This window comes from Orcinus orca, chromosome 13 (genome assembly GCF_937001465.1).
Source record: "Orcinus orca chromosome 13, mOrcOrc1.1, whole genome shotgun sequence".
Lineage (NCBI taxonomy): Eukaryota > Metazoa > Chordata > Mammalia > Artiodactyla > Delphinidae > Orcinus > Orcinus orca.
In genome coordinates this window covers 19110670-19137279 of record NC_064571.1, presented here as the reverse complement: position 1 = coordinate 19137279, position 26610 = coordinate 19110670, and the positions used below count along the sequence as shown (strand labels likewise).

At 36.6% G+C, this 26610-nt stretch overlaps 1 protein-coding gene across 3 annotated transcripts in view; it reads left to right on the top strand.

The window, feature by feature from the left end:
- Positions 1 to 26610, top strand: part of CTNNA2 (catenin alpha 2) — a 1200774-nt gene that overhangs the window by 1129868 nt on the left and 44296 nt on the right. For all 3 annotated transcript variants that reach the window (XM_049695784.1, XM_049695785.1, XM_049695786.1), the window contains 2 exons: positions 5488 to 5669; positions 14927 to 15032. In XM_049695784.1, coding sequence (XP_049551741.1) covers positions 5488 to 5669; positions 14927 to 15032 — 288 coding nt within the window. The remainder of the gene's footprint in view (positions 1 to 5487; positions 5670 to 14926; positions 15033 to 26610) is intronic.

The following is a 26610-nucleotide window of genomic DNA, read 5'->3' as shown; positions in this document are numbered from 1 at the left end:
TTTTCAAAAGATTTTTCAGCATGAGTGATGAACATAGGCCAGGATAATAAGAACAAAGTACCCCTGTAATCCAGCACTTGCTGATTTGTCGTTGCGATCTATCATGAGGTCTGTGTGAGTAACTTGCAGCAAGCAGCATTAGTTATTGAGTCAGCCTATTTAAGCCTATAATTATATGATGACAAATCAGAGACATAGAATTATGGCTGTAAATTGAAAATAAGAGGGTGCACTGAATTGGTGAGATGACAGATGGTCGAACTTTTGACCAGAGAAGTGTGTTAACTTTGTCGAAATTGTGAAGGAGGCAAAAGTTGTCTCTGACAGAGGCAGTTGCTCTTTCCAGCAGCCTGTTCTCTCCTGTTACTTTGTGTTCTCATTCAGAGAAATTCTTCTCTGAAAATGGTAAATTAATCTAAGAGGAGGTTATGGTGGGAGAAAAGAATTTAGTACCCACCCCAACATTGCTCTCAAATTCTGAAATTAGAGTGAATGTTTGTTTCCTTTATGTGTTCCTGTCTGCTGCTTGTCTACAATACTTTATGAGAAAGAGAGAGAGAGAGAGAGAGAGAGAGAGAGAGAATGAATGAGAACAATCATACCCTGATCTGATGAAATATAGAAATGATCAGGCCCTTTGTTCCTAAACATGACATCTTATAAACTCTTTCCTCACAAGCTGACATAGTTAAAATTGATTAGCAACAACTCTTGGGCATTTAACCTTCATGATAAAATATATTGTTTGGAGTCACACAAACCTGATTTTAAGTATGAACTTGGCCAAGCTGTGCGGCTTTGGGGTAACTTTCTTAACCTGTCCCTGCCTCGTCTCTCTGTGTGTGTGTGTGTGTGTGTGTGTGTGTGTGTAATATATATATACAGCATCTTACTTCATAATGTCATTAGGAGAAATGCATGATGAAATGTATCACGAGTTATTACATAATGTTAAGGTTAATGAAGAAGATGATGATGATGCTTGTAGCACAAGGTAGTCATTCATTAGAAGGCTGACCAATAATTTAACCTGAAAGAGCTAGATAATTCAGACCATCGTGAAAGTTTTAATTTGAATTAATGAGACAAGAACCTCAATTTTCCAATTCACTTCACAGCCTGAGACAGGTAAAAGTCACCCACTCCTTAATTACTTATGCTTATTATCCTGCTTTAAGACCAAGTGAGTAGAAATGGGCACATTACATTTTAACCTTTTAAATCATTATTTATAAACATTTATGTACTTAAAGCCTTAAAATGTAAGACTCTTGCTCTGTGTTTAAGAAACTAACATATCAGTTTGGAGGTCCATGGACTTTAAAAGTCATTTTTCATCTTGGGATTGGAAAAAATAATCCTTTTGAGATTGGAAAAAAGCTCTTTGAGATTTAGATTGAAGAAAAAGATTCTGGGCTGAGTGGTCGTTGGCTTGCGTCAGTGATTTGCACTTTCATTTAATAAATAAAGTTTAAAACAATCACAAAAAAGTGGTTGGATGTTCAAAGGAAAGACTAGGAGCATGGAACAGGGTGGTTATAAAACTTTGTGAATTCAAGTCTCTGATGCCACTGACTTGGGGCCCCAGATCAACAATCTGGACAGCTGTGCTTAGCTACACAGAAAGCAGCCAAAAATCTCAGACCGCCCCAGGTGATCACATGACACAAACAGAAAAGCTGATTTGTTGTCTTTCCCTTTCGTCATGAAAATCATTTTTCTCATGTTTCCTTAGTTTGAGGGAATGAACAATTGCATGTCATATATTTTGTATTCAACTTGATTTGAATGTAGCCAGCCTCTAATTTTTTTTTTCCTAGCTAGAATGGCTTTAATGTGTTAACATTTCAAACTGCTGAGTTACATTGATAAGACCTAATTAAAACTCATGTGTTGAATTTTAATTTGATTAACTTGCAAATTTCACAGTTTGTGATCTACTGTTTATAGATAACCTTTTTTTAAATTTCAGTTTCAGAAAAGGTCAATTATGAATTTTTAAAAGCTAAGAGAATTTTAATAATATTTAGGAAACAACTTTACTTCATCGATAGCTATATAAGCAGAAGCAAATATAATGACTCTTACACCCAAATCACACACCATTAAGTGCATTATGCGGGCGGAGCACACCTAGAGTCAAAATAACATCTTCTTATACAAATCTGCTTTAAGGAGCCAGTTTTTCTTTGGAGTTGTGCCCTTATGAAACGTATGTCAGTTCTGTTAACTTCTCTCAAACTATGTTGATGCAGTGAGTGGAAAAATGGGTAAGCAGTCAATCAAGAGATATGTATTTAGCTTCTACACTGTGCAGGATGCTGGGGACTCTACCCTCAGGAAGCTCAAAGAGAACTCGGAGGTAGGGCATTACTCGAAATTAGAGAGTTAGTGCAAGGGAGTTAACATTCAAATGCTAAACTGCACAATGTGAAACTCAAGTGATACAGTTGATAGACATGTGTACACCCTTTAATGCATAAATTAACCCTTTTGGAACAATGACAGGTTTATTGCTAGAATCTGGAGATTGAATGTAGAGTATGGAGGTCTGTCAGGTAGTTTTATAGATTCTTTTACAGAGAAGCACCTAATGGATGCTTTAAATGATGCTGGTTAGGACTTGTGAGGTTTAAGTAAAACATGATTATCAATTTTGTATGAGGAGGACAGATGAATCTAAGACAGCATTAGAACATCAGACAGGGATGCTTCAGGAAACTTCTGTAAATCCAAACCTATCTCAAAGGTATTGGAAAAGCTAGCTGCCTTGCAGTTAGTATGATATTGCATATGTGAGTTTATAACAAGCTCTTTTGTATATTAGCTATCTTTAAAAGTACTGTAAAATATTTTTCAAATATTAGTATTTTAATACTTTAACTATTGTATTTGCACAAGTCTGGCTTTTAAAATATGGATTGTAGTTTTTGTATACACACGCCCACACATATTGATCTACATAAGTATATACATACATCATACACACACACTCACATGCTATTTGTATAAAGTCACACACATGCATGCATGGGATTTCATAGACATGGCTGTCTATTAGTAAGATGTAGCATCTGGGAAGCTGCTGGTTCAAGGACACTTTATGCAAATCAGACAAAGGCACCCCTTTACCCTGGGCAGATGAAGGCTTGTCTAGGATGCTCAGCCTGGTGGACAGAGCCTAGAGTTTTAGTGATCTTTGCCCCACTGGGCTGGGACCACTGGGCAGTGTCTAACCTGTGTGGTCCTGCATGGTGATCCCATTGTGCACAATGGTTAAGTATGGTGTTAGCTGACCTGGGTTTGAATCCTATTCTTATAGCTCATTAGTTGTGTAATAGTCAGAATTTAATTAACTTCCCTGGATCTTGGTATCATCATTAATAAAATAAGGGTAATAATAGTATTAATCTTGTAGAATAATTAAGTAGATTAAATTTTTGACATTCATAAGCCTTTTAGTACAGTACCCAGTATACATGCCTGTGTTCAAGGAATCATGTCAATCTTCTATTTATAGAGAGTCACATAGTCTCTGAGCCCATCCCTTCTCTTTGATGGCAACTGAGTAATAAGCTAGAGAAGCAGCTAGAAGAAAACTCATACAGAAATAACGATAATATAATGTTAACAATAATCCCACACATGCTTACTTTCATTTTACATTTATTATTTCATTTTCTGTCCACCATAACATTTTGAGGTAATTGTTTACTATTCTTATATTATAGAACGTTAAGGATGTGATCCAGTAGCAATGAGGCCTTAACCCAAGTCAGTTACAGAGCCAGGTTGAGCCCAGTTTTTCTGAGCTTATATCCACTGATATTTCCATTAGATACCAGCTACCTACCTCTCCTTTAAACAATTCACTCACATTGGGAGGAACTTTACAATATAGAAAGAAGGTTTTTTTGTGCTATTTACTTGTCCTTTGCAACAGCTGTCGGTACCCCAAATCATGCTCTTCTGGAGAATACGTGCATCCCAGAATGAGAGGGATATCAGTGCTGACACACTGATCCACGTGGTCCTTTCAGTGAAGCAGGTTGTAAATGGTTCTTTGAGGATGCATTGAGGTGATGTCAAACATTTCATTCAGTGCCTGCTACATAAAAAGTGTCTAACAAATACAGTTGATTCTCTTTATTCACGGCCCTTATGTTCTGTAAAGTCACCATGAACACTTAATTAGCAACTATGGAATCATTGCTCCTAGGGGAAATACAGGGTTAGCTTCCTGAGAGCTGCTAGTCTTAATATTTCCTTCAACCCATCAATATGTAATCTTGTTTAATGAGTGTTTCTGTTTAGATACCTTATTAGATAGTTTTGGTTCATGAACATTGAGCTCACAGCTGGGAGCACTAAAAGTCATGCCTGAACGAAGTTCATCTAATATATGTATTTTCTCCATTAGGCACATCGCAGCCTTTTTGTGCTTAGAGACACAAGACAGCATTTCAGCACTAGGATTGGGGGCCAAGTTAGACAGCAAAACCACCAATAAAAAGTGCAAATATGTGGAAAATGTGGTACTAAATAGATTGCAGAAAGGATGCTTCTTTTATGGTATGAGTGCTGAAACAAGAAAGCAGAGAAACCCTTGTTCGGCCTCATCTGGGAACATGGTTGTCGATGACTCAAAACTTTGGCATCTCTGCATATGTCTGTGAATGTCTGAAAGCACCACAAATATTGATTTGGGGATTTCAAATAGATTTTAGAGAGTAGGCAAATTTGCAAATAAAAAATCTGTGAATAGTGAGAATCAACTGTAGTTTTTCCTTTTCTACATTCCCTTACCTAGCAACTATTGAAAATCAACCTTTGCTTCTTAATCCTAAATTTTATCCCATCACAGCTTCCCTGTACATACTCATAGTCTCTCCAGGGACCCATGTTCGACCCAGGATTTCCATACAGGAGGACTGGGGATAGGTATGCCATCCCTGATGTGCCCTGCATAAGGGATTTTTGTTTGGCATCTAACCATGAATGGCTTCATTAACACTCACAGGACATCTCCCCACCCCACTTGGGATGCTCAGATATTCTTTAAAATTATTTTCCTTCCCAGCAACAGAGGCCTGTTTTCTTTTTTCTGAACAGATTTCAGTGTTGAAAGAGGTGCATTCTTTCATCTGGTAAAAGTTTCCCAAGACCAAATATAAAAATCGTCAGGAATAGATTCTTTTGAACAAACATATGTCATCATAGCGACAAAGAAGTTCTGTTACTGTCAATGTGCACGTACCTTTGGATCTCTTATTTTTTTTGTATGTTGGAACAGGGACAGGGAATGTGGGGACCTTACCAGTCTGTGCTTTTGCATTCTTGGGGCTGGAGAAAAAGTACTTTCCAGAATGGTGGGGCAGCCTATCATCCTTGTCAGGGTCTGGCTTTGCCATTAACTGGAGGCAGAGTCACCCTCCTGTCTGTGCTTCTTTGTCACCATTAGTCACACTTTTTCTGTAACCCACACAGGCCATCATGGCACAACTACCGCAAGAGGAGAAGGCAAAAATAGCTGAGCAGGTGGAGATATTCCACCAAGAGAAAAGCAAGCTGGATGCTGAAGTGGCCAAATGGGATGACAGCGGCAATGATATCATTGTGCTGGCCAAGCAGATGTGTATGATCATGATGGAAATGACAGACTTCACAAGGTGAGGCCTGGAGACAGGAAGAGGAAGATTTTCTCATTAAAAATAACAGAAGCACAACAGTGTGTATTAGCATGTGAAAAGCCTGCTGAAAAATTAAAAGACTACATCAAAGCAAGGTAGTGGTATCATAAAATTTACATGTGTAAGTCAAAGTGATCTGGACCTGGTTCTTAGCAGATAGGTCTTTTTGGTCAAAAAGAACAGATTCATTTCTGTAATTATTATTGTTTTAATTATCCATCCTAAGTCAGTCATAAAATCAAACCCCTGGGGCTTGGGTGACTCATTTTTGGTCTATGCTGTTTTGCAGTGTGTTTAAGTATTATTCTGAAGATAAGGTGTATGATTTGTTAATACCCCTTTGGAAAAAATATCTATCTATATATATATGTGTGTGTGTGTGCATGTAGACATGTAATATGGTTTAATGCTAGCTCATGATTTAGCATTAATCTCAGCTCATATTTTATCCTTATACACAAAGAATCAGGTTCAACTCTCTGATTCTGTAATTTTGACAAGGAAATTAAACATTGTATAAGTTTTAGATCCTTTTGCTCTGAGCAGTGCTTTTACTAAATCAAGATACCAGTCAGAATTTTGTCAGGAGCTTTTTCCTCATCAGGGGTCATTGCTGTTTCTGCCATTGCATTTTTAGTTTCCTCTTTAAAGGGAGATGACTTTTCTGCCCTTCCTACCACCCAAAGGGCAGACAAAGGGAGAGCAAAGCTCAATGAAAGATCCCTGGATTTTTAGTCCAAATACCAGGTGATTTTGGACCTGTCTCGTACTGTCTTTATTCATTTGTACAATGGGAAAATAATACTCTTCTTATCAACTTTCACAGGAGAGTTTTAAAATCCAAAGAGGTAATGAAGTTATAAATTATGCTGCCATATGAATGAAAGCTATCATTTTTCTGTAGATTTCTTTTTCTGAGAAACACAGACACACACAGATACATGAGAAAAGATGTTTTAATGATTCAACACGGTATTTGTTATTAAAGTTATATAAGATGTGTGGCAATGTGAAGACACTACCTTATGGGTGACAATTTTTTAAGTGATTGTTGAGTGCTTTTAATAAGAAAAGCCTACAATTAATTATAGGTTATAATAAAATATGGCACATCTCTGCCTTTTTCCCTTTACCTTTTGCCTCTGGCCAGTATGTACTAATGACATCACTTGGTCCTTTCTCCAAATATTTAAAAATTGTTTTTGACTTTAGTGGAATGACTTTAAAGTTATGAGGGTGACCTTCGAGATTTTAAATGTCATTGTATTCATTAGAAGTTCAAATTTGTACATTTGGCTGGTCTTTGTTGGTTTCACAGATTTATTTCACACAAAAAATAATAGTAGGATAACTCAGTCTGAGCCATTATTTAAGTCTAAATTTCCTACAAATCAGACTATCATGGCAGCCCACAGTCATTGCTTTTCAAGGCCTGTGATGACTTAATTTGCTTGCTTTCAACACCATTCACACTTTATCTGATGGATATTATACAATCCATTAATAACATCACTTGAACAAATAATCTCATTAATTTAAAGTGAATGATGAATCAAGTCATGTTGCTAGTTTAGATCAGGGAGACATTTTATAATGCTCTAGATTATATATAACTGTGTCAAGGAAGAGAGATATACTTGAGGGGGTCTTGTTAGATGATGTTAAATAAGACAGACTTTCTATCAGTCAAAGCATAGTTTTAAAAGTGAAAAGAGGGCCACTTCAGTTCCTGAGGGATTTTGTACAATCATTTTATGCTGATTTGAATAATGAAATGTCTAGAGTGCTACTAGTTATCATTTTTTTCCACTGCCTGATGAGTAGTTTTGTGCCCCTTTGTCAGGGCAAAGGGAGGATACAGTTAATAGCCAGAGAAACAGGAGAGACTGTGAATTGGAAATGGAGCACAGGAAGCTGAGGTTTTGCTGCTGCCCCCATCTGCCGTGCAAAGAGGTAGCTAATTTGAGCCTTTCTTTGTGCCTCTCCTGTAAGTTCACTGCACTTGACCCTATGCATTATTAGCCTTGCATTTTCCACTTTAAAAAGGAATAATTTCAGCTCTATACCTCTAATGGCTCTTACGTATTATGTTCCCTTATTTAAAGGAAAGGATATAGCTGAGTAGGAATTGAAACTTGACTACTCTCTTCAGATCTTACATTTAAAGGGTGTTTGGGTACAAGAAAAAAAAACCTTGCATTTATTATTTTGTTGTTTTATTCTTATCAGTAGCTAATTCATTAATTTGATTCAGTAATCTCAATGATATCCACTCCATTATTATTAAAATTGGAGAGGTTCTGCCTCATTATTTGTGTAATAACTTCTTCATGGATAAAGCTGATTATGCCTCATGTCTGTTTCCTGTTCAGTTCTTGACTTCCAAGAACTGAACAGGAAACAGTTCATCATCTCATGGTGATGGCATAAATGCTGTCTTGCATAGGGTGAATCCATACCTCTCATGTCACTTTCAGAAAGAAATAGCATGGGCCAGTCTTGTATCCCAATAACAAAAGGTGTGCAGATGGCAGCAGTTCAGGAAAGAAACCCAAGTTTAATTGTACAGCAAGGGACAAAGCTGTCTCTTGAGATCAACTGTAAGTTCTGATCTTGAAAGGAACTGGGTTCAGGCTAAAACAAAAAGCTTTCAGGGTACAATTTACTGCTATAGTAAAGAATCATATAATCAGCCTGCTATTCCCAAATTTCGTTCCTGCCTTGGTATGGACACTCAGGGCTTCAGCCCAAGTGACAGCTTGACTGGTCTTCCAGTTCCAATTCTTGACTCTTGTCAGTTCATGCCATGCCATATCTGGCCATTAAAGGATATCCATCTAGCTCCCTTTGCATCAAAACTTTCTTTCCTCTTTTCATAGAATAATATAAAAATCTTGAGTTTGCTATCCAAGGCCTACCTTTACTGACCCTTAGATTCCTTCTCAACTTTGTGCATATTTGTATTTCTACTTCAAGACCATCATATAAATGTTACTTCCTTGAATAATTCAACTTATGGTCCTACAGTCTCACCTGATTTATCTTTCATCCCCAGATTAATACAACTTTTCCACTGCGCTGTCTTTAGACCGCTTCAGCTAATTGGTGAAAGTGGTATTTCCCAACTATGTTTTATGGACTGTGGTTCTGAAAATGGGCTTCTATGATTCAGTACATTTACAAATATACTCCTTACTTACTATATCTCATTACTGGAGAGTCACATCATATATTGATCTGTTAGAGGTACTGAGAAAACTATAGTAAATACATGTTTTTAATTTGGATTAACTCAGAATTTAAGAATTCTGGGTACTGAGTACATTGACTCAGAATGCACTCACACATTGATTTTTCTCATTAATACCTATTACCTTTTCATGAAATAAATATGAATTAGTTGTTAAATTGTGGATAGCAGTAATGCAGTAATAGCTTTCCATGATTCTCTTTTTTTTCTGGAAGTGACCATTTCCTGGGAAAGCTTCCAAATATTGACCCTTGTATAAGAATCACCTATTAGCAAAAGAGAGAAGGTTACATGAACCTATACAGTAGAGCCAATTCTATGGCTTGATATTTTTCCAAGAAAACTAAAAACATGTTCCAAATGGAACAATAAGATGGCTTTTGTCTTTAAGGTCACAAGATTCCTCAAAGCACCTTTCAAAATGCCCAAAGTAGAGAACCTGATTAAGTTAGGGAAAGACAAAGGGTATAAACCATCACTTTGAACCTGGGAACTACAGCCAGTGGAACTAGTCCCTTTGTCCATACTGCCTTCCACTAATAGGAAGACTCAGACTTCTGATCTTTTCTGGGCAACATCCCTAGCAACACCATTCTCCTTTCTGTCTCTATGAATTTGACTACTCTAGTATCTCATATAAGTGAAAACATACAACATTTGTCTTTTTGTGACTGGCATATTTCACTTAGCGTATTGTTCTCAAGGTTCATCCATATTGTACATGTCAGACTTTCATTCCTTCTTAAGGCTAAATAATATTTCAATGAATGTATATATCATGTTTTTTTTATCCATTCATCTATTCTTGGGCACTTGGATTGTGAATAATATTGCTATGGACATGGGTGTACAAATATCTCTTTGAGACCCTGCTTTCAATTCTTTGAATATATACCCAGGAGTGGAATTGCTGGATCACATGGTAGTTCTATGTTTATTTTTTTTTAGGAACCACTGTACTGTTTTACATAGCAGCTGCACCATTTTACATTCCCATCAACAGTGCACAAAGGTTCCAACTCCTTCCCATCCTCGCCAAGACTTCTTATTTTCTGTTTTTGTTTGTTTTTATAGTAACTATCTTAATGAGTGTGAGATGGTATCTCATTGTGATTTTGATTTACATTTTCCTAACAATTAGTGGTGTTGAACATCTTTTCTTGTGCTGATTAGCCATTGTATTCTTCTTTGGAGAAATGTATATTCAGGTCTTTTGCCCATTTTTTAATGAGGCTGATTAATTTTTAGTGTTGAGTTCTAAGAGTTTTTCTATATTTTGGATATCAACCCTTGTTAGATATAGGATTTGCAAATATTTTCTCTGATTCTGTGGGTTGTCTTTGTATTCTGTTGATTGTGTCCTTCAATGCACAGAAGTTTTAAAAATTTTGATATAGTCAAATTTGTCTATTTTTGTTGTTGTTGTTGCCTGTTTTATTGGTGTCACATGTGAGAAATCATTGCCAAATCCAACATCATGAAGTTTTTCCCTTAACTTTTCTTGTAAAATATGTATAGATTAGCTCTCATGATCCACTTCCAGTTGATTTTTGTATATGGTATAAGGTAAAGGTCCTGCTTCATTCTTTTGCATGTAGATATCAATTTTCCCAATATCATTTGTTGAAAACACTGTCCTTTTCCTGTTGAATGGTCTTGAAAACATTGTCAAAAATCTGCTGGGCTTTCTATTCTGTTCCATTATTTTATACATCTGTCTTTATGCCAGTACTATATTGTTTTGATTACTGTAGCTTTGTAGTAAGGCCCCCAACTTTGTTCTTTTTTAAGATTGTTTTGGCTATTTGGGATGCCTTGACAATCCATATGATTTTTTAAGATAGATTTTTCTATTTTGGCAAAATTGCTGCTGGGTTTTTAATAGGGGTTACATTGATTGCTTTGTGTATTATTGATATCTTAATAATATTAGGTCTTCTAATCCATGTACATGATGTGTCTTTCCATTTATTTGTGTCTTTATTCATTCAGCCATTGATGGACACTTAGGTTGCTTCCATATATTGAGTATTGTAAATAATGCTACAATGAACATAGGAGTGCATATATTTTTTTAAATTAGTGTTTTCATTTTCTTCAGATAAATACCCAGTAGTGGAATTGCTGAATCATATGGCAGTTCTATTTTTAATTTTTTGAGGAAACTCCATACTGTTTTCCATAGTGGCTGCACCAATTTATATTCCCACCAATAGTGCACAAGTGTTCCCTTTTCTCCACATCCTTGCCAACATCTGTTATTTGTTGTCTTTTTGATATAAGCCATTCTGACAGGTGTGAGGTGATATCTTATTGTGGTTTTGGTTTGCATTTCCCTGATGATTAGTAATGTCGAGTATCTTTTCATGTACCTGTTGACCATCTGTATGTTTTCTTTGGAAATGTGTCTTTTCAGGCCCTCTGCCTGTCTTTAAATTGGATTATTTGCTTTTTTGCTATTGATTGAGTTCTTTATATATTTTAGATATTAACCCCATATCAGATCTATGATTTGCAAATATTTTCTCCCATTCAGTAGGTTGCCTTTTCATTTTGTTGATGGTTTCCTTTGCTGTGCAGAATCTTAAATAAATAATTTGTATTAGGTGCTTCTGACGATATCAATATTATGTTACTTAATGAAACTGTTTTTGAAGTCTTTCTTCTTTTCCTATATTCTGGAAGAATTTAAATTGCATTGGGATTATCTTCTTTTTAAAGCAGTGGTCCCTAACCTTTTTGGCATCAGGGGCCAGTTTTTGGAAGACAATTTTCCACAGATGATGGGGTGGGGGGAGCAGGGAGCTTGCTTGCCTGCCTGCCTGCCACTCACCTCCTGCTGTGTGGCCCAGGGGTTGGGGACCCCTGTTTTAAAGGTTTAGTAAATTCCTCTGAGAAACCATCTGGATTTACTGATTTTTTGACCAGCTTTCTCTCTGACAGCCTTACTTATTTCTTTCATGGAAATCAGATTCTTTAGAGTTTTCAAAATCTACTTTCTAGCCAGTGTTGGTAAATTATATTTTCCTAGAAAGTTATTTCATCCATGTTCTCAAATTTCTTTACATGTATTTGAGGAAACTAGTATTGTAATACTTCAAATGTTCTGTTTTTTAAGATAATTTAAATCTTACCTTTTTTTACTTTAGAATATTTTTCTCCTATTTTTTTCTTGATAGCAAGCTAAGTATATTTTCTATATCAGTTTTGCCTTCCTTTTTTTTGGAATCGATTTATTTATTTTCTGTGTTCTGTTATTTTCTAACTCATAAATCTCTTCTTATTTTTTTAATTTTATGTTTTTATTGAAGTATAGTTGATTTACAATGTTGTGCCAATCTCTGCTGTACAGCAAAGTGACTCTGTAATAGAGACATTTTTTTTTAATATTCTTTTCCATTATGGTTTATCACAGGATATTGAATATAGTTCCCTCTGCTATACAGTAGGACCTTGTTGTTTATCCATCCTATATGTAATCGTTTACATATGCTAATCCCACACTCGCAGTCCTCCCCTCCCCCACCCTCCTCCTCCTTAGCAACCACAAGGCTGTTCTCTATGTCTGTAATTCTGTTTCTGTTTCATGGATATGTTCACTTGTGTCATATTTTAGATTCCACATGTTAGTGATTTTTATTAGTGTCTTCCTACTTTCTAAATTCTTGAGTCAGATGATTATTGTTTTTGTTATTTCTTGCATATTAATATCTGTAGTTATGGCTATTTGTGTTTCTCTGAGATTACTACTTTAGCTATCTCATCAGAATATAGCAAAAAGAGTACTAAATTGTGATTAGGGACACAAAGGTTGCAGTCCTTTTTCTCTCTCCTTATCACTCTCTGCATTATCATCTTGAGCAGGTCACTTCGCTTCCTCTTTGGGTTTCAGCTTTCTCAATCAGAAAATGAGGAAATATTTGATGATCCCCAAATTTCTACATTGCTCTCTAGTTTCATGTAATACATCCCTGTCATTAACTTGTGATTCCAAACATTTGAATTGAGTCTGCAATGTGAACTCTAAAGTCTCAAAATTTTAAATACAATATAATAGTGAGTTTATGTACTGTAGTCTCTGGTGTAATCACAAAAGATATGCTTCTAATCATGCTTTAGCTGCAATATGGGAGTCTCAGCCTCAAACAAATTCAAGTCTCTATAAATGTTCTTTATTAACTTAGCACATTTTGTCAGAGTCAATCAACTGTTGAAAGTTATCATGAAAGGTTCATGAGAAAACATTTCCTCAAGTCCTTTGAAATTCTTGGAGCAAACAAACACCAAGATTGTTAGTAATGAAAAATCAAGCATAGTGCAGTCCTTTGTGAATGGGTTAAGATGAAGGCAAAAGGTAACAACAAATATTTTGTCAGAGTAAGTTTGCAAAAAAGATTTTCTAAGGTTTGGAAGTTACAGAGAAATAAACAATAATGAGAGTAATATTAAATATTAACAGATTCTGCATCTAACCTTTCCTTTAAAAATATAAACCAAAAACAAAATAAAAGTTTATTTAGAGATAATTTTAAAAAAATAATGTGAGAGAATGGGAGCCCAATTGTCCAGATTCTTTAATTCATCCATATTATATCAAATTCACATGTAAAATCTCTGTCCATATTTAAAAAATCTATACAACAACTGAAAAAAAATCAGTGTCTTTTGTGGAAGAGTTAATGTTACCACAGCAAAATGAAATAGCTTGCTTTGAATTTCCCTATGTACGTGTTTAAGCACTGACATGAACACAATATATTTTACTTTTACCTACTAACACTGAAAATGCCAGAGACAAAATTAAGAGGGAAACAAAATGCCCCTCATTTACATTTATTTTCTAAAGTCATTTTAAGTCTTCCATTTTATAAAACGTTATTATATAACAATGGCAATTATTGCCCAGTCTCTATGCATTCTAAATAAATCACTTCTGAGTGATTTTTCTCTAGATTTTACCACATGTTTTAACTATAGGTTTATAATTTTGTAGGCCTAAAAAATGCATTGATTTTTTGATGCATATAAGGAGACCAGTAACAATGCTAAAAATATAAGGATGAATGTATTTAGTCTATTATTTTATTTACCTCTCAAGACAAGTGAAGAAAAATCATATCATATGCAACATTTTGTTTAAAGATTTATGATGCAGCATAATTTCCTTTTCCTTTCAAATAAATATTTAAAAGACAAGTAATTTTAAACAGTTCACCTAATTGAAAGCCTAATGTGAAAATACTGGGAAAATGGTTCAGCATAAATACATCTACTGTCACACAGTGTTCTGTGCGTCTTCCTTCGTAAGTCAGTCCCAGAAACATATAAACCAGCAAGAGTAAGAGCTCAGCAGATTTCTGAAATTCTGGCCAAACAGTTCCCAGTTATGGACAAGAGACAGTGGCTTCTTAAGGAGCCAAAGTGGACTTAAAAATATAATTAACATAATAATAGTGCTGAGCATGGTATGAAAGACAATGCATGTGCATTTATTTTGGCTAGCCTCTGATTTAAATTTAGAATTTATCACATGATTTGCATAAGCTTAGATGAGTTATTCACTTTAGTCTATTTTTTTCTTCTCTAAAATGGGAATGATGATGCCTACTTGTTAGGGTTGTTATGAAGACAAATGTATATACAACAGCATAGACACATGGTAAGCATTTACATATTAAATTCCCATTGCTCTTGTGGCGATCATATTTTTTAAGGGACCACTGTTTAAAATATATAGAAATGCATGTAAAGAATAAAATGTGAGCATGCACATCCAAATAGGGAAAAATATTCCCTAAAAATGAATGCAAGCAAATTGAATTATTTACATGGAAATTGAAGTGAATCAAGAAAACATTCAAATTTCCTCTAACTTGGTCAGAGCCAAATCAAATACAAAAGCAGAGTCCTGGACAAACAATATGGTAGGTGTGTCTATTTCCTGTCATAAAGTGGATTTCTAATTATGTTGTGTCTGTTTTTTCAGAGGCAAAGGCCCATTGAAAAATACATCTGATGTGATTAATGCCGCCAAGAAAATTGCCGAAGCAGGCTCTCGAATGGACAAATTAGCCCGAGCTGTGGCTGATCAGGTAATATAAGAGAGAAGAGCAAGCACATGCTGAGTGGGGTCATTAACTAGCTCTTGCGTTCTGTAATGGGTTTTATGCACTCTATAAAATGCCCCCGAAGAATGAATTGTAGAGAATCGCTACCATTTTACAAACTGGTCTCTAACTCTGTGGAGACTGAGTTGATGCCAAAGGTGGGTTCAGTTCAGGAGGGACTAGTAAATCTAATGATCAAAATTCCTTGAGAAAGAAGAGTACCCAATTTTTCAGAGACATAATCCACAAGGAATCATGGATCCCGGCTGTCCTCATTCAGAAAGTCAAATACACTGCACAGGGGGAAGAAAAAGAAAGAACTTTACTTCTTGTTATAATTGATCTCACTGTAATGATGCTCTCATAATAATTTATGCCCTAGGATAAATGGGATGAATCCACATAGTCAAGAACATCCAGATTTCAGCTTTATTTTCATCCAGACTCAAAGGGCATCAGAGATTAATGAAATTCTCAATAGTATCTTTTATGCTTTTAGACTGAACTAAGATACATGTTAAAATAGTTCACAATCTGAATGTTGAGTGTTTGAGCTTATTTCCACACTTTTCATCTTATTTTGCTGAATTGGAACTCTAAAATCCTGTTCTAAATATGTCTTGTTGCAATAATGGGCCATTTCTTTTAAGGGTACTTTAGGCAATATACTTTTCCAGATAGCTGATGTTCATCTCTTTAAGAAACCAGTGGCTTACAGTTTGAACTGTTTTAAAAAGAAAATGTTTTAAAATATAAATTAAGATTCTGAAATAGAAAATATTCTGCTATTTACATGGAGAAAATATTATGAGCATGAATTTGCCTACTAGACTACAAAACAGTTATGCTCTCTGGAGACAATGAAAGATTTTGGATTGTTTCCTCCCCCTGAGATGGTCCTAGTCTCCTATATATATATATATATATATATATATATATATATATATATATATTTACATTTTTATTGAAGTATAATTGCTTTACAATGGTGTGTTAGTTTCTGCTTTATAACAAAGTGAATCAGTTATACATACACATATGTTCCCATGTCTCTTCCCTCTTGCGTCTCCCTCCCTCCCACCCTCCCTATCCCACACCTCTAGGTGGTCACAAAATACCGAGCTGATCTCCCTGTGCTATGTGGCTGCATCCCACTAGCTATCTATTTTACGTTTGGTAGTGTATATATGTCCATGCCACTCTCTCGCTTTGTCACGGCTTACCCTTCCCCCACCCCATATCCTCAATCCATTCTCTAGTAGGTCTGTGTGTTTATTCCTCTCTTACCCCTAGGTTCTTCATGATATTTTTTTTTCTTAAATTCCATATATATGTGTTAGCATACGGTATTTGTCTTTCTCTTTCTGACTTACTTCACTCTGTATGACAGACTATAAGTCCATCCACCTCATTACAAATAGCTCAATTTTGTCTGGTTTTATGGCTGAGTAATGTTCCATTGCATATATGTGCCACATCTTCTTTATCCATTCATCCGATGATGGACACTTAGGTTGTTTCCATCTTCGGGCTATTGTAAATAGAGCTGCAATGAATATTTTGGTACATGACTCTTTTTGAATTATGGTTTTCTCAGGGTATATGCCCAGTAGTGGGATTGCTGGGTCATATGGTAGTTATACTTGTAGTTTTTTAAGGAACCTCCATACTGTTCTCCATGGTGGCTGTACCAATTCATATTCCCACCAGCAGTGCAAGAGTGTTCCCTTTTCTCCACACCTTCTTCAGCATTTATTGTTTCTAGATTTTTTGATGATGGCCATTCTGACTGGTGTGAAATAATATCTTATTGCAGTTTTGATTTGCATTTCTCTAATGATTAATGATGTTGAACATTCTTTCATGTGTTTGTTGGCAGTCTGTATATCTTCTTTGGATAAATGTCTATTTAGGTCTTCTGCCCATTTTTGGATTGGCTTGTTTGTTCTTTTTTGTTATTGAGCTGCATGAGCTGCTTATAAATTTTGGAGATTAATCTTTTCTCAGTTGTTTCATTTGCAAATATTTTCTCCCATTCTGAGGGTTGTCTTTTGGTCTTGTTTATGGTTTCCTTTGCTGTGCAAAAGCTTTGAAGTTTCATTAGGTCCCATTTGTTTATTTTTGTTTGTATTTCCATTTCTCTAGGAAGTGGGTCAAAAAGGATCTTGCTGAGATTTATGTCATAGAGTGTTCTGCCTATGTTTTCCTCTAAGAGTTTGGTAGTTTCTGGCCTTACATTTAGATCTTTAAACCATTTTGAGCTTATTTTTGTGTATGTTCTTAGGGAGTGATCTAATCTCATACTTTTACATGTACCTGTCCAGTTTTCCCAGCACCACTTATTGAAGAGGCTGTCCTTTCTCCAGTGTACATTCCTGCCTCCTTTATCAAGATAAGGTGACCATATGTGTGTGGGTTTATCTCTGGCCTTTCTATCCTGTTCCATTGATCTATCTTTCTGTTTTTGTGCCAGTACCATACTGTCTTGATTATTGTAGCTTTGTAGTATAGTCTGAAGCGAGGGAGCCTGATTCCTCCAGCTCCGTTTTACACTCTCAAGATTGCTTTGACTATTTGGGGTATTTTATGTTTCCATACAAATTGTGAAAATTTTTGTTCTAGTTCTGTGAATAATGTCAGTGGTAGTTCGATAGGGATTGCATTGAATCTGTAGATTGCTTTGGGTAGTAGAGTCATTTTCACAATGTTGATTCTTCCAATCCAAGAGCATGGTATATCTCTCCATCTATTTGTATCATCTTTAATTTCTTTCATCAGTGTCTTTATAATTTTCTGCATACAGGTCTTTTTTCTCCTTAGCTAGGTTTATTCCTAGATATTTTATTCTTTTTGTTGCAATTGTAAATGGGAGTGCTCTCTTGATTTCACTTTCAGATTTTTCATCATTAGTGTATAGGAATGCCAGGGATTTCTGTGCATTAACTTTGTATCCTGCTACTTCACTAAATTCATTGATTAGCTCTAGTAGTTTTCTGGTAGCATCTTTAGGATTCTCTATGTATAGTATCATGTCATCTGCAAACAGTGACAGCTTTACTTCTTCTTTCCCGATTTGGATTGCTTTTATTTCCTTTTCTTCTCTGATTGCTGAGGCTAAAACTTCCAAAACCATATTGAATAAGAGTGGTGAGAGTGGGCAACCTTGTCTTGTCCCTGATCTTAGTGGAAATGGTTTCAGTTTTTCACCATTGAGGATGATGGTGGCTCTGGGTTTGTCATATATGGCCTTTATTATGATGAGGAAAGTTCCCTCTATGCCTACTTTCTGCAGGGTTTTTATCATAAATCAGTGTTGAATTTTGTTGAAGGCTTTCTCTGCACCTAATGAGATGATCATATGGTTTTTCTCCTTCAATTTGTTAATATAGTATATCACGTTGATTGATTTGTGTATATTGAAGAATCCTTGCATTCCTGGAATAAACCCCACTTGATCATGCTGTACAATCCTATTAATGTGCTCTTGGATTCTATTTGCTAGTATTTTGTTGAGGATTTTTGCATCTATGTTCATCAGTGATATTGGCCTGTAGTTTTCTTTCTTTGTGACATCCTTGTCTGGTTTTGGTATCAGGGTGATGGTGGCCTCATAGAATGAGTTTGGGAGTGTGCCTCCCTCTGCTATATTTTGGAAGAGTTTGAGAAGGATAGATGTTAGCTCTTCTCTAAATGTTTCATAGAATTCACCTGTGAAGCCATCTGGTCATGGGCTTTTGTTTGTTGGAAGATATTTAATCACAGTTTCAATATCAGTGCTTGTGATTGGTCTGTTCATATTTTCTATTTCTTCCTGATTCAGTCTTGGCAGGTTGTACATTTCTAAGAATTTGTCCATTTCTTCCAGGTTGTCCATTTTATTGGCATAGAGTTGCTTGTAGTAATCATGATCTTTTGTATTTCTGCAGTGTCAGTTTTTACTTCTCCTTTTTCATTTCAATTCTATTGATTTGAGTCTTCTCCCTTTTTTTCTTGATGAGTCTGGCTAATGGTTTATCAATTTGGTTTATCTTCTCAAAGAACCAGTTTTTAGTTTTATTGATCTTTGCTATTGTTTCCTTCATTTCTTTTTCATTTATTTCTGATCTGATTTTTATGATTTCTTTCCTTCTGCTAACTGTGGGTTTTTTTTGTTCTTCTTTCTCTAATTGTTTTAGGTGCAAGGTTAGGTTGTTTATTCGAGATGTTTCCTGTGTCTTAAGGTAGGATTGTATTGCTATAAACTTCCCTCTTAGAACTGCTTTTGCTGTATCCCATAGGTTTTGGGTTGTTGTGTCTCCATTGTCATTTGTTTCTAGGTATTTTTTGATTTCCTCTTTGATTTCTTCAGTGATCACTTCGTCATTAAGTAGTGTATTGTTTAGCCTCCGTGTGTTTTATTTTTTACAGATCTTTTCCTGTAATTGATATCTAGTCTCATAGCATTGTAGTCAGAAAAGATACTTGATACAATTTCAATTTTCTTAAATTTACCAAGGGTAGATTTTTGACCCAAGATATGATCTATCCTGGAGAATGTTCCATGAGCACTTGAGAAAAATGTGTATTCTGTTGTTTTTGGATGGAATGTCCTATAAATATCCATTAAGTCCATCTTGTTTAAGGTTGTGTTTCCTTATTTATTTTCATTTTGGATGATCTTTCCATTGGTGAAAGTGGGGTGTTAAAGTCCCCTACTTTGAATGTGTTACTGTTGATTTCCCCTTTTATGGATGTTAGTATTTGCCTTATGTATTGAGGTGCTCCTATGTTGGGTGCATAAATATTTACAATTTTTATATCTTCTTCTTGGATTGATCCCTTGATCATTATGTAGTGTCCTTCTTTGTTCCTTCTAATAGTCTTTAATTTCAAGTCTATTTTGTCTGATATGAGAATTGCTGCTCCATCTTTCTTTTGGTTTCCATTTTCATGGAATATCTTTTTCCATCCCCTTACTTTCAGTCTGTATGTGTTTCTAGGTCTGAAGTAGGTCTCTTGTAGACAGCGTATATATGGGTCTTGTTTTTGTATCCATTCAGCCAATCTGTGTCTTTTGGTGGGAGCATTTAGTCCATTTACATTTAAGGTAATTATCGATATGTATGTACCTATTCCCATTTTATTAATTGTTTTGGTTTCGTTATGGTAGGTCTTTTCCTTCTCTCATATTTCTTGCCTAGAGAAGTTCCTTTGGCATTTGTTGTAAAGCTGGTTTGGTGGTGCTGAACTGTCTCACCTTTTGCTTGTCTGTAAAGGTTTTAATTTCTCCATTAAATCTGAATGAGATTCTTATGTGTAGAGTAATCTTGGTTGTAGGTTTTTCTCCCTCATCAATTCAAATATGTCCTGCCAGTCCCTTCTGGCTTGCAGAGTTTCTGCTGAAAGATCAGCTGTTAACCTTATGGGGATTCCCTTGTGTGTTATTTGTTGTCTTTCCCTTGCTGCTTTTAATATGTTTTCTTTGTATTTAATTTTTGACAGTTTGATTAATATGTGTCTTGGTGTGTTTCTCCTTGGATTTATCCTGTATGGGAGTGTCTGTGCTTCCTGGACTTGATTAACGATTTCCTTTCCCATATTAGGGATTTTTTCAACTATAATCTCTTCAAATATTTTCTCAGTCCCTTTCTTTTTTCTCTTCTTCTTCTGGAACCCCTATAATTCGAATGTTGGTGCATTTAATGTTGTCCCATAGTTCTCTGAGAATGTCCTCAGTTCTTTTCATTCTGTTTTCCTTATTCTGCTCTGCAGTTGTTATTTCCACTATTTTATCTTCCAGGTCACTTATGCATTCTTCTGCCTCAGTTATTCTGCTATTGATCCCATCTAGAGTTTTTAATTTCATTTATTGTGTTGTTCATCGTTGTTTGTTTCATCTTTAGTTCTTCTAGGTCCTTGTTAAATGTTTCTTTCATTTTGTCTATTCTATTTCCAAGATTTTGGATCATCTTTACTATCATTATTCTGAATTCTTTTTCAGGTAGACTGCCTATTTCCTCTGCATTTGTTAGGTCTGGTGGGTTTTTATCTTGCTCCTTCATCTGCTGTGTGTTTTTCTGTCTTCTCATTTTGCTTATCTTACTGTGTTTGGGGTCTCCTTTTTGCAGGCTGCAGGTTGGTAGTTCCTGTTGTTTTTGGTGCCTGTCCCCAGTGGCTAAAGTTGGTTCAGTGGGTTGTGTAGGCTTCCTGGTGGAGGGGACTAGTGCCTGTGTTCTGGTGGTTGAGGCTGAATCTTCTCTTTCTGGTGGGCAGGTCCATGTCCGGTGGTGTGTTTTGGGGTGTCTGTGGACTTACTATGATTTTAGGCAGCCTCTCTGCTAATGGGTGGGGTTGTGTTCCTGTCTTGCTAGTTGTTTGGCATAGAGTGTCCAGCACTGTAGCTTGATGTTCACTGAGTGAAGCTGGGTGCTGGTGTTGAGATGTAGATATCTGGGAGATTTTCACCATTTGATATTATGTATAGCTGGGAGGTCTCTTGTGGACCAGTGTCCTGAAGGTGGCTCTCCCACCTCAGAGGCACAACACTGACTCCTTGCTGGAGCACCAAGAGCGTTTCATCCACACGGCACAGAATAAAAGGGAAAGAAAGAAAGAAAGAAAGAAAGAAAGAAAGAAAGAAAGAAAGGAAGGAAGGAAGGAAGGAAGGAAGGAAGGAAGGAAGGAAGGAGGAAGGAAGGAAGGAAGGAAAGAAGGGATGGAGGGAGGGAGGGAGGGAGGAAGAAAAGAAGGAAGAAAAGAAGGAAGGAAAGAAAGGAAGGAAAGGAAAGAAGAAAAGAAAGGAAGGAAAGAAAGAATAAAGGAAAGAAAGAAAGAAAGAAAATATAAAACAAAATAAAATAAAGTAGGATAAAATAAAATAAAGTTATAAAATAAAAATAAATATAAAAATATATATATAAAAAATATATATATAAAATAAATATATATAAATATATATATATAAAATATATATAAAAAAAATAAAATAAAGGAAAGAAAGGAAAGAAGAAAAGAAAGGAAGGAAAGAAAGAATAAAGGAAAGAAAGAAAGAAAGAAAATATAAAACAAAATAAAATAAAGTAGGATAAAATAAAATAAAGTTATAAAATAAAAAATAATTATTAAGAAAACAATTTTTTTTAAAAAAGAAAAAAAAAACGGACAGATAGAACCCTAGGACAAATGGTGGAGGCAAAGCTATACAGACAAAATCTCACACAGAAGCAAACACATACACACTCACAAAAAGAGGAAAAGGGGAAAAAATAATAAATCTTGCTCTCAAAGTCCACCTCCTCAATTTGGGATGATTCGTTGTCTATTCATGTATTCCACAGATGCAGGGTACATCATGTTGATTGTGGAGCTTTAATCCGCTGCTCCTGAGCCTGCTGAGAGAGATTTCCCTTTCTCTTCTTTGTTCTCACAGTTCCCAGGGGCTCAGCTTTGGATTTGGCCCCACCTCTGCGTGTAGGTTGCTGGTGGGCGTCTGTTCTTCACTCAGACAGGACGGGGTTAAAGGATCAGCTCCTTTGGGGACTCTGGCTCACTCAGGCTGGGGGGAGGGAGGGGCATGGAGTGCGGGGCGAGCCTGCGGCGGCAGAGACCTGCCTGACATTGCACCAGCCTGAGGCGTGCTGTGCGTTCTCCCGGGGAAGTTGTCCCTGGATCCTGGGACCCTGGCAGTGGTGGGCTGCACAGGCTCTCCGGAAGGGGGGTGTGGATAGTGACCTGTGCTCACACACAGGCTTCTTGGTGGTGGCAGCAGCAGCCTTAGCATCTTATGCCCGTCTCTGGGGTCCACGCTTTTAGCTGCTGCTCGCGCCCATCTCTGGAGCTCCTTTAAGCAGCACTCTTAATCATCTCTCCTCACGCACCAGGAAACAAAGAGGGAAGAAAAAGTCTCTTGCCTCTTCGGCAGGTGCAGACTTTTCCCCGGACTCCCTCCCGGCTAGCCGTGGTGCACTAATCCCTGCAGGCTGTGTTCACGCAGCCAACCCCAGTCCTCTCCCTGCGCTCCGACTGAAGCCCAAGCCTCAGCTCCCAGCCCTGCCCGCCCCGGAGGGTGAGCAGATAAGCCTCTTGGGCTGGTGAGTGCTGGCCGGCACCGATCCTCTGGGCGGGAATCTCTCTGCTTTGCCCTCCACACCCCTATTGCTGTGCTCTCCTCCGCGGCTCCGAAGCTTTCCTCCTCCGCCACCCGCTGTCTCCACCCGCGAAGTGGCTTCCTAGTGTATGGAAACCTTTCCTCCTTCACAGTTCCCTCCCACTGGTGCAGGTCCCGTCCCCATTCTTTGTCTCTGTTTTTTCTCTCTTCTTTTCTCCTACCCAGGTACCTGGGGACTTTCTTGCCTTTTGGGAGGCCTGTCTTCTGCCAGCATTCAGTAGGTGTTCTGTAGGAGTTGTTCCACACGTAGATGTATTTCTGGTGTATCTGTGGGGAGGAAGGTGATCTCCGCATCTTACTCTTCTGCCGTCTTCCCCTCCTGGCCCTCCTGTGATTTTTGAGTTGCTTACTATAATTGTTCTCCCTCATTCCTTAATATGACTGTTTCTCTAAATCCTTGTTGTCTTCAGCATCCTCAATTTTAGAATCCTTCATGTCAATACTAGATTTACTCATCTTCCAAAGTCTGAAAAGAAAAACACATGATTAAACTATTAGTATTACATTTAAAATAAGCCTACAGATTGTCTCAATTTAACTTTTTTTATACATATGATGGCTAATCTGAGGGAATGTTTTTTTGCTTTCTTTTGCATTTTTGAGGAATACTCAATAGTATAGTTAATTCATTTAAATATTATCATAATTTGAGAATTTCCTGAAATTTGTAGGAATTGAAATTTGTAACATTATTAAATTGCTAATTTCAGGACAATGCCAACTGCCAAGCTTCCTACAGTTTGAAGCATAGGTTGAGCTCCATATGTAACCCAGGAAGTTCATGTAAAAGAGAGGGGAGGGGGTTTGCCTGGTGGCGCATTGGTTTAGAGTCTGCCTGCCGATACAGGGGACATGGGTTCGTGCCCCAGTCTGGGAAGATCCCACATGCTGCGGAGCGGCTGGGCCCATGAGCCATGACCACTGAGCCTGCGTGTCTGGAGCCTGTGCTCCACAACGGGAAAGGCCACAACAGTGAGAGGCCCGCATACCGCAAAAAAAAAAAAAAGAGAGGGGAGGGACTTCCCTGGTGGTGCAGTGGTTAAGAATCTGCTTTCCACTGCAGCGGACATGGGTTTGATCCCTGATCAGGGAACTAGATCCCACATGCATGCCACAACTAAGGATTCAAATGCCACAACTAAGGAGCTGCTGGCCTCAACTAAGGAGCATGTGTGTGGAAACTAAGACCCAGCACAACCAAAATAAAAATAAATAAATAAATAATAATATTAATTTTAAAAAATAAAAGAGAGGAGAGACAATGAACTTACTTGAAAATATTCATGCGTATGTGCAAACATACAGAAATGCACCAGCCAGGAAAGAATGCTGCATTTTTTCTGCAAATGTTAAGGGAATTGTTTGCAAAATGTTGGAATGAGTGGAATGACCAGAGATTGGTGGGTGGTTCTGAAACCAGGTTGTGTTTGGACAGACTCCTTCTTAGGAGTCAGAGTGGATGGAGTTTGGATGGCCTTTCCATTATACTCTGAATCTCAGCGGCTAAAACTATTTCTCAATATGTTTAGGCTCCTTGAGGTCAATATTTTTTATTGTGATTCGTATTTTTGATTTTGTAATTTTGGATACTTATTTCCAACAATCATGCAACATGAAGCATAGCCCCAAACAGTTTTGGTATCTGGAAAACACACCACACATGTACACACAAAAATATCCCAGGATTCAAGATGTATTTTGAGAGTGTGACAAAATATTAAAATGCTATTTAATTATGATGTAACAACAACAACAAAAAAGAGATGAAGTTAAACATAACACTCTCTTTGTGGTATTCTTCTTATCATCAATTGTGGAACAACTTGCAATTTTTGCTAATGCTTCATCTGAATAGGGCATTTCTTTCTCAAATTTTGCACCCATTTCTACTATTTCCATGGTATAAGAGTTATTTTTCTTGGCCCATCATGCCTTTATATGTGTTTTAAATACTTTAGTTTAAATAATAGAATAGAATGAGCATTTTCAAAATGTCTATTGCTTGCCTTTATCTTGCCGGAAAATATTTTTATGAAGATTTGAGATATGCACACAATATAAACTTTTTACGGACTGTTGCATTTTTAATTACTGTTCCATTGAGATAGAACTTCCATTTTAATTTGCTACAAGGTATTTGTATCAAAAGCCTTGTCAGCCCTCTAGGGAGATATCATTTTAAAGTTATTTCTTTTCAGTATATGAGTCTCTGGAGTAGGATAAATATTACAGTATTAAGTACTTGTAGGAAGCTAAAAACAGTCTCTGTGGGATTCTTTCTTGATAAATGCAGTTAGTGAAAAAAATACCACAATGGTAAGTGTTATGTATACAAAAGACCCCTTTGTCATTTATTAGATAAATTACTATGTCAAATTACTGGCTTCACAGTATTAATGAAAGAATTCCCTTTCTTGAGCTTGAAGGAAACTTAGCTGGAGTCTTTGTTTCATACTCTTATTCTAAATAACATACTTTGGTTTGGGCTGTAGGTACTCATTTCTTACAATGTTTCATCAAAGATCTGGTGATTCTATGTCCTTTGCAAGTGCCAGATTGAGTCAGAACAATAGAATGTCCTGGAGAATTTTGAGCTGAACTTTGGATAGCAATAGAAATATATTTCAATTACTGGATAGCCATTGGCATTGAAGCTTCAGAAATGCTCTAGGGAATCATGTAAATGTCTGTGGAAGTGTTCAGCTCTGCTCAGTGTGTATTTGATGGATATCTACCCACTTAAGTTACAAAGAGAATTAAAAATCTATGGTAACCAGAATTTTTTTGAGAATTCAAAATCTTTGGTGCATCCTTTGAAGGGTCTTATTGTTACACTTATGAGCTTATTTCAATTGGCTTCAAATTCATTTCACTCAAATCTTTTTCTTTTACAGTGGTCTTGATCCTTCTCAGAGTCTCTTGTTTAAAGGAAGTTTATCATGTTGCTAAAATTTGGATAAATATGGAATTCCAAGAAGTATAATAGAGTTCCTTTAGTGAATGATACATGTCTTAGAAAGCCAAAAGAAACAAGTGCATTTTCCCCCAACTAACTGAATTAAAACTCTATCTTGTACTATGGCAGAGAGACTGCCACACAGGATGATTTCCTTCTAGCATCTGTTGCTTTGTTCTCTGTGTTAAAATAACTTTGCATGTAGTGAACGTTGAATGGGCCACTCGGGAAAAACCTATAGATATTGTTTTCTTAGCAGTTTAGAAGATAATTGGTAAAATACTCATAAATGTATCCAGAAGTACCAGTAAGACTTTCCGGGAGATCATCAATATTTTTTGTATAGAATTTATCAAAGTAGAGCTAACCATTCTAACCTATTGCCTGTGGCCTTCCTAAAATGCACTATAAAGAAGTTAAGTTGAATGGTTGTAATTAAGGTATATGACAGTGAAACCTTT